The 9356-nt window shown below is 41.7% G+C and overlaps 2 protein-coding genes across 2 annotated transcripts; both read right to left on the bottom strand.

Moving 5' to 3' along the window:
- Window positions 1-1129: 1129 nt before the first annotated feature.
- On the bottom strand, window positions 1130-3060 carry LOC124619941 (cytidine deaminase-like). Its single transcript, XM_047146603.1, has 2 exons — window positions 2627-3060; window positions 1130-2517 (listed from the first exon to the last, which is right to left on the bottom strand). Exons 1-2 carry the CDS (start codon window positions 2667-2669, stop codon window positions 2114-2116), a joined length of 447 nt encoding a protein of 148 aa, XP_047002559.1. The 5' UTR covers window positions 2670-3060; the 3' UTR covers window positions 1130-2113.
- A 491-nt stretch (window positions 3061-3551) lies between these two features.
- LOC124619942 (cytidine deaminase-like) lies at window positions 3552-4531 on the bottom strand. Its single transcript, XM_047146604.1, has 2 exons — window positions 4211-4531; window positions 3552-4099 (listed from the first exon to the last, which is right to left on the bottom strand). The coding sequence occupies exons 1-2, from the start codon at window positions 4251-4253 to the stop codon at window positions 3696-3698; spliced, it is 447 nt and encodes a 148-aa protein (XP_047002560.1). The 5' UTR covers window positions 4254-4531; the 3' UTR covers window positions 3552-3695.
- Window positions 4532-9356: the final 4825 nt, after the last annotated feature.

The following is a 9356-nucleotide window of genomic DNA, read 5'->3' on the forward strand; positions in this document are numbered from 1 at the left end:
CAATAATTTCCACATCTTTTTAACACGGATGATGTACCATATGAAGCTATTGTTTCTTACTTTTCGTTTTTCAAGCTGATCAACAACTACTTTTCTCAAATTATTACTTACAGTCTCTTCCACAATAACTCAAAGTGCGGACATATTTGTGTTTCCGTATTATTAGCTGGTGCAGCAGTACTAAAACCAGCATTTGAATAAAATGTATTACAGTATCTGTCAAATAGGTAATATCACTGTTACTCAAGAGACAAAGTTTGTTTTTGACCACTATGTGTTTCATAATTAGTACCAACAGCAATTCAATTAACTGAACAATCATAATAATTATCACTAGGAACATTATTTGGTACTGAATAAATACCAGCAATAAAAGAAGAAATCTGAAGAGCTTGATGTTGCTCAATTTAACTATAACAAAGGCCTTTTCAATGTACTGGTCACAATAAAAACCAAAGCTATGTCAATATGAAGAGACTTTAATTTTGGATAACTGCTAGTCCCAACAGCTAAACCATTGTTAAGATGATGTATATGGCCAGCCAAGTCTGTAGATGACATGTACCATTCGTCACTAGAATAAGCAAATCCACAAGCTCTCCCACAACTCTTAACCAAACCAATTTTTTGTTTATACGACCAATTAAAACATTCACCAACATCAACAGCAAGACTACTAATGGGGGAAATGATATGTACTACTTACTGATAGTACCAACAGACCATCTGTTGGCTGCCTGATTATTACCAAGTAACATAATTACACCAATTTCCCGATACCATAGTATGTGATGAATAAATAGTAATGCCACCTTCTCTATGCATAATAGTTTTCAAAATGTTCTCTACTACTTAGTTCCATATGAAGCACTGGAGTGGTAGCATCACTATTTATTTTTACAGTTTCATGAGCAAGAGAAATTTACCACCAACACTGTATGTCGAAAACGGTACATGAATTGCAGCGTCTGAAGCTGACAAGGTGCTATTGGTAGCAGATGGTGCCTCCAGCCAACACTGTATTGACACCAAAGTCAAAACACAGTAAAAACTGTGGAAGACTTTCACACTGGGCAGGAGACAAAAATGGAGATAAATAATTTGGCTGAAACCAACACAATCAAGGCACCAAGAATCCACACCTGTTTAATATGCATCAAACTACTTACAGTGCTATGATTCCTTTACTCTTGCAGCAGTACGTATCAACATGATAACCTGTTCCACTTCTGAAGTGCACTGAAAAACATTTTTCAGCCTATTTCATCTTCTGTGCCATTTACTACTTATTGCAAAATTATAATGGCATTTGTTCAACTGTTAGAGGCAGCAAAACAGTGATTGGAACATCAGTTTAGTTACACTTAACACATGAGATAATGGCAATAGCATGACTATTGTTAATGGAATGTAGTTTATAGTATGTATGCTGCATAATTTTATTCCATTTTACAACATTATCACCGTGTCACCAACTTAATTCCACATCCAGAGGCAACCTGTGACGCAAAGTATAGTATCACAAAGAAAGAGGAAGGGGAAGTAACAACAAACGCTCTTGGATGTCATATACCACGTGTAAGTGAATTCAGATACACAGTCATACCGAGCAGAAACAGTACAAAAGGGAGTCAAGAATAGTATGCAAAATACAGTCTTTGCTCTTCACAATTGTGAGATAGTAGAAGAACAGAAATCTACATCTGTAAGGCAAATGCAACAGTTTGTCACATCATTATTCTATTGTAGAAACTCCCTGAACATATTACATGCCACATCACAGTGGCCACCTTACATGCCAAATTAAAACAAGCATTCCATGTATTATGAGTGATATCTAGGTACGAAAATAACTAAGACACAATTCATAAAATTCTGTATTATATATGCCAAAACCATCACAAAAAATTATTTTACAGAGATACTGCATTATTATAACAGATCATGCTCTTTTAAATAGTACACTGTCAAAACAAAATTATGCAGATATTATTGCAATAAACAATTATCATCAATCTGAGAGAAAATATGACAATTACTTGTTGATGAAAGATTATACGGTTCTTTCCTTTCTTTCAGTGTCTGTGATTAACATAGCCTTGTACACTGTACTTCACTTAGGCATTGACAGTGGAATGAACGCTAGAGGCAATATAGCGTCCATATCTGTCACTAGAACATCTGAAAAATCTGGCTTTGCCAAATAGACTTTCATGTCTGTTCCAAATTCAACCATCACTTGACGACATGAGCCACAGGGCGATATAAATCCCTGAGTTACATCTCCCGTTATCGCAAAATGCTTGAACAGCTTTTTGCCTTCACTTACGGCTTTCACAATTGCAGTGCGTTCAGCACATATACTGGAACCATATGCGGCGTTTTCAACATTACAACCACCGAACACAGAGTCGTCATCACACTTCAACGCTGCTCCTACTGGAAATTTACTGTATGGGCAGTGAGCTTTCTGCCTATAAGAAACAGCTGTTCTGATGAGCTCCTGAACATCTGAGTCTGTAATTTTAAAAAAATTATTACAGTAATAATTGTCACGGAAATTAAAAAGAAACAAGTGATTGCAACTGTGACCAGAAAAATGGTTGGGACACCACGCCTTACTTACCAAGGTCAGAGAACTTCACTATTTCGTGGTTTCTTGGAAACATGCTTAAAGTTAATGCAACTACTTCAGCTGTCACCCTGGAGCTGTTGACATACAGCAGTTTTTTACATTCTCCCTGGATAGACTCTTTAACTGCTGCTTTGTGAGGCAATCAGCACATCGTAGCAAAGTACGGTGACGCACTGGCGAGACTGGTTCCTTGTACATGTTGCCACGACTCTCTACATACCAAGGTTACTAAACGGGCTACACAGAATCATAGACGCAGATGCTTCATCCGCAAATGAATTCACAGCAGAAAACAGTTTCCTCGTGCACCGCGCTGTCTTTTCGCGTACGCTAAGCCAAAATAAACACAAACACAACAGAACAGTAACATTCACCTCCAAAGTTCCGCTAAGCCAAGATAAACACAATCACAACAAAAGAGAAACATTCACCTCCAAAGTTCGTCACCTGATTCAGATACGATACTTGTTCACCAGAGCATAGATATGATACGTTCAAGAACACAGATGAAGTAGTTTTTTGTTTTTCTACAACAAAATGGTTTTTGCCCATAAAGTGAATCTTTTACGCCAAAAAATCGACGGATTCAATGATTTTCTGCCATGAAAGCTCTTTTTTATAGTAAAAGAAAAGGTTATCGTTTGTATAGAGGTAATGCTAAACTATTCCGTAAAAAGACGAAGTTTTCTTCTCATATAAAATGTGGTTAAAGGTATAGTTCGCTGCGATTGGCGTACTTACGTTTTTCGTGCCGCAATGTTGTCAGCTCTCGCCGTTATATACGTGGGAAAGGAAAGATGATGTGTTAACTCAGTTATATGCCTAGGTGGCACTGGTCAATTGCTGTGTCTATAAGCACTACGCAGCCAATATGAAAGCAGCGGACAGACGACATGCTACGAAGGAACATTGTCACAGTTCATAAAATTCTATATTTTTAAATACCCAAACCCACAAACAATTTTACAGAAATTTTGTATTACAGTTTGAGAGCAAAGATAACAATTATTTGTTCATGAAGGCTTGCAGTTTTCTTTCCTGTGATTTACGTGGCTGTACGTCACTCGGGAATTGACGTTGGAACGAACGGTAGAGGCAATATAGTGTCCATGTCCGTCACTAGAACATCTGAAAAATCGGGCTTTGCCAGATAGACCTTCACATCTGTTCCAAATTCAACAATCACTTGACGACATGAGCCACAAGGTGATATAAATCCATCGGTTACGTCTCCTGTTATTGCAAAATGCTTGAACACCTTTTTACCTTCACTTACGGCTTTCACAACTGCAGTGCGTTCAGCACATATCGTGCACCCATAAGCAACGTTTTCAACGTTACAACCACCGAACACAGAGTCGTCATCGCACTTCAACGCTGCTCCTACTTGGAAATTACTGTATGGGCAGTGCGCTTTCTGCCGATAAGCAACAGCTGTTCTGATGAGCTCTTGAATATCTGAGTCTGCAATAAAAAGTGTTTAATAATAGGTAATAATTATTAACGATATTAAAATGAAGTAAAGGTTATACGTGTTGGCTATAAGAAAATGTTGGGGCGTCAGGCCCCACTTACCAAGGTCAGAAAATTTTACTATTTCCTGGTTTCTGGTAGACATGCTTAAGGTTCATCAACTAGTCCAACGGTTACACTGGAGCTGTTCACATGCACTGGTTTACGTTCCCCCTCCGTAGACTATTTAACTGCTGCTTTGTGAGGCAATCAACATAACGGAGTTGTATTCGTCGAGTTACTGACGTCACTGGTCCCTTGTACGCTACGACTCTTTACAGCCAACGACCGCCGCAGATACACTATCTGCTAAAGAATCCAGTCTAGAGAACAATTTCTTTGTACAACGCGCTATCATCTCACACCCACTAAACCGAGATAAACATCAACCCACAATAGAACAATAACGTCAAGCTCCTTAAGGTCGTAGCCTTTTTCAAATACGATACTTGTTCACCGGACTGCAGAAATGATTGTTGTAAGAACGTAGTGTCATACAAAGTACTTTTTTCTACTGCACTATGGATTTCGCACTAAGACGGAACATTTTACCCACAAGCCCGAAGTGAATTTTCTTTTTTTTATAGCAATAGAACAAGACTGAACACAGGCCCCACGCTAAACGACTCCGTAAGACACGATTGTTCTACTGATATAAAACGCATAGGCCTACGGTGTAGTGAGTGTAGTAAAAGGGTAGGCCGTGCACACGAATGACTCAAAAATGGATCCATATACGCTGCATTGTGGCGTATGAAAACTTAAACGACTGTGATTACGACGTTCGATGTCTTACATAAGCAACAAAAACAAATTCCAGCCATTAGCGCACTATAGAGTTATACTTCTTAAACCACTGTGAAGTGTATGTTGGAGGGCTCCTTGTGCCACCTATTAAAGTTTCTTCCCGTTCCATGGTCGTTTGGAGATTATGTAGAATGATAGCTTAAATGCCTCCGCGCGCACTGTAGTTAGCCTAATGTTGCCTTAATGTAGCGTAGGCAGAAGTAAATACATGATTGAGGTATACCGGGCGATTCAAACATATTTCAAATGCTTATTATAAACAACCTATGAAAGACTGGAATACGTACGCTTGTTCAAAGTTTCGACACAGCTGCGCTGTTGTCTGTTTGTAGCAACATGGTGATTACAACATAAGAGAAATCCAGAATTATATTTTTACTCTGTAGCGGAATGTGCGCTGATGTGAAACTTCCTGGATGGTTAAAACTGTGTGCCGGACCGAGACACGAACTTCCCCAGGCGTGGCTAAGCCATGTCTCCGCAATATCCTTCCTCCAGGAGTGCTAGTTCCGCTAGGTTCGCAGGAGAGCTTCTGTGAAGTTTGGAAGGTAGGAGACGAGGTACTGGCAGAAGTAAAACTGTGAGCGGGGGCGTCAGTCGTGCTTGGGTAGCTCATAAGATAGAGTACTTGCCCGTGAAAGGCAAAGGTCCCGAGTTCGAGTCCCCGCACACAGTTTTAATCTGCCAGGACGTTTCACAAGAGGAATCATTTCGCGTGTTGGAATTTGCGTGAAATCAGTCCATCGTTCAAGTGCAACGTGCATTCCGCCGTCGATTCAATAAGAAGTCGCCTCTGTACATGCAGATTTATCACTGGGACACGAAATTCTTGGAAGTTGGTTGCATTTTCATCTGCACTGTCGGTCACGCACGTCTGACGAAAATGTCGAGCGCATCCGTGATGACGTTCACACGGAGCCCTGGGAAGTTCACAAGACAGGCAGCCCAAGAACTTTCATTAACAATAGGGTGGCGTGTTCCGAGACGACGCCTTCATATACAGACAGCTTTGTAAGTTGCATTTAATGCAACAATTGCGTCCCGGCGACCATAACAGAAGGTACGGATATGGCAGAGGGCACTTTTTTCCCGATCGAGTCGTCTTTTCGGATGAATCGAAGTTTCATCTGTCTGCTAAAGTAAATCACCGTAATGTAATAATTTTGGGGCCACATAATCCTGGTGTAGTCGCCGAACATGCAAGAGACTCACCAAATAAGAATATGTTCTGTACCGCTTCTGCTTAAAGTTTATGGACTTCTCTTTTTCGTGGAGGAAATTGTGACAGGAATGTCGTAGCTGGACATGCTGCAAAATGGGTTGTTTTCTTAACTTAACGAAGATTTCAGGGATTATATTTTTATGCATGACGATGCCCCACCTCAATTTCACCTGGAGATGCGGCGTTACCTTAACAACACCATCCCTCAACGGTGTATTGAAAGAGGACAAGATCTTGTTATTTGTTTTTGGGCTCCGAAGTCACCAGTCCTCACAGCTCGCAATTTTTTTCCTGTGAGGGTACATAAAAGACAGAATCTTGGTCCCACCTGTGGAGCTTCTCTTCAAGAGCTGAGAAATGAAATGATTGAAGCTGTCGATTCAATAACCAGGGTCCTGTTGATTCGTATGTGGAATGTAATGGACTATCGTTTCGATGTTTCTCGAGCAACGCATGGTGCTCACGATGAGAGTACGGTATAGCGTCTGTGTGAGCAAAGTCCGCCCCGATAGCTGCCGGCACGGTAGCTCAGCGTGTTCGGTCAGAGGGTTAGCTGCCCTCTGTAATTAAAAAAACTGAGTCAATGGATCAGTGATGAACAAGCGTCATGGGACGTCCGCCAGGAACAAATACAACGACCAATATCGAACAAAATGAGATAAGAAAAAAAGAGTGGTCAGCGTGACGGATTGCCGTCCTATGGGCTCGGGTTCGATTCCCTGCTGGGTCGGAGATTTTCTCCGCTCAGGGACTGGGTGTTGTGTTGCCTTCATCATCATTTCATCCTCATCCGGCGCGCAGGTCGCCCAATGTGACGTTGAATGTAATAAGATCTGCACCAAAGCGGACGGACCTGCCCCGCAAGGGGCCTCCCGCCCAATGACGTCAAACGCACATTTCCATTTCTGTGAGCATAAAACTTTTAACCTTCCTCTGTCGAGTTACACGTGCATTTTGTTTATGTCCTTCATAGTCTGTAATAAGCAATTGAAATTGTTCTTTTTTTAATCATTCTGTATTCCTAGTGCCGGCCGCGGTGGCCGTGCGGTTCTAGGCGCTCAGTCCGGAACCGCGCGACTGCTACGGTCGCAGGTTCGAATCCTGCCTCGGGCATGGATGTGTGTGATGTCCTTAGAATAGTTAGGTTTAAGTAGTTCTAAGTTCTAGGGGACTAATGACCTCAGATGTTAAGTCCCATAGTGCTCCGAGCCATTTCAATCATTTTTTTTTTTTTTGTATTCCTAGTCTCCTCACGTGCACTGCACAATGAAATCTACATCTACATCCATACTCCGCAAGCCACCTGACGGTGTGGCGGAGGGTACTTTGAGTACCTCTATCGGTTCTCCATTCTATTCCAGTCTCGTATTGTTCGTGGAAAGAAATATTGTCGGTATGCCTCTGTGTGGGCTCTAATCTCTCTGATTTTATCCTCATGGTCTCTTCGCGAGATATACGTAGGAGGGAGCGACATACTGCTTGACCACTCGGTGGAGGTATGTTCTCGAAACTTCAACAAAAGCCCGTACCGAACTACTGAGCGTCTCTCCTGCAGAGTCTTCCACTGGGGTTTATCTATCATCTCCGTAACGCTTTCGCGAATACTAAATGATCCCATAACGAAGCGCGCTGCTCTCCGTTGGATCTTCTCTATATCTTCTATCAACCCTATCTGGTACGGATCCCACACTAGTGAGCAATATTCAAGCAGTGGGCGAACACGTGCACTGTAACCTACTTCCTTTGTTTCCGGATTGCATTTCCTTAGGATTCTTCCAATGAATCTCTGTCTGGCATCTCCTTTACCGACGATCAACTTTTATGATCATTCAGTTTTAAATCACTCCTAATGCCTACTCCCAGATAATGTATGGAATTAACTGCTTCCAGTTGCTGACCTGCTATATTGTAGCTAAATGATAAGGGATCTTTCTTTCTGTGTATTCGCAGCACATTACACTTGTCTACATTGAGATTCAATTGCCATTCCCTGCACCATGCGCCAATTCGTTGCAGATCTTCCTGCATTTAAGTACAATTTTCCATTGTTACAACCTCTCGATAAACTACAGCATCATCCGCAAAAAGCCCCAGTGAAGGTATGTTATCCACAAGGTCATTTATGTATATTGTGAACAGCAACGGTCCTACGACACTCCCCTGCGGCACACCTGAAATCACTCTTACTTCGGAAGACTTCTCTCCATTGAGAATGACATGCTGCGTTCTGTTATCTAGGAACTCTTCAATCCAATCACACAATTGGTCTGTTAGTCCAAATGCTCTTACTTCGTTCATTAAACGACTGTGGGGAATTTCCGAAAGGCACAATTTATAGTCGAGACGGCGAAAGAAAATCCCTCGTAGATGGCCCGGAAGCTGCGTAGCACTATCCGCTGCGGGTGAAAACAGTATTAATTTATAGCTGAGCACACAGAGACATTGCAATAGAGACATATACTAAATAGTGCTACATGATTACTTGAAGTAGACGCGAATAGCAGTCGCGCTAAGATCACTGTAACTGTCACCCCTAATCTACTAAATTATACTGTAGTAAGACAACGCATTCGGCAGCTCGTCTTAAAAGGTGTACAACTTTGCTTCCACCGTTTGCCGAAAGGTGGCGACAACGGTAAGCAGCGGTCGAAAGAAACAGATCGCAGACGTCAGGCGGTTAGCTTGGACCCTGGTCAATATAACCTCATTCAAACATCAGTCGATTTGTGTCTGCATCATAAAGTTGTCCTTGATTGAAATTGTCAGTTTACTAGCCTAATTCTCGTCATTTGTGGGAAGTGTTACTGTTCTGTTTCAATATGAAGAAAACAGCGGCTGAGTCTCAGCGAATGCTCTCAAGTACGTATGGTAAGGACGCTATTAGTGAAAGAACGTGTCGCCAGTGGTTTCAACGCTTCAAGTACGATGATTTTAATATTGTAGACCGGCATAGTGGTGGAAGAGAGAATGTTTTCGAAGATGCAGAACTGGACACATTGCTGAGTGAAGACTCGCTTCAAACTCAAGAAGAATTGGCACGATTAGTGGCAAGCCATTTCAAAACGTCTCAAGTCTATGGACATGATTCAGAAAGAAGGAACTTGGGTCCCGTGTGAGCTGAAAGCAAGAGAAGTTGAACGGCGTTTGTGTGTTTGTGAACAGTTGCTTCAGAGGCAAAAA

The sequence above is a fragment of the Schistocerca americana genome, chromosome 6 (genome assembly GCF_021461395.2).
Source record: "Schistocerca americana isolate TAMUIC-IGC-003095 chromosome 6, iqSchAmer2.1, whole genome shotgun sequence".
Classification (NCBI taxonomy): domain Eukaryota; kingdom Metazoa; phylum Arthropoda; class Insecta; order Orthoptera; family Acrididae; genus Schistocerca; species Schistocerca americana.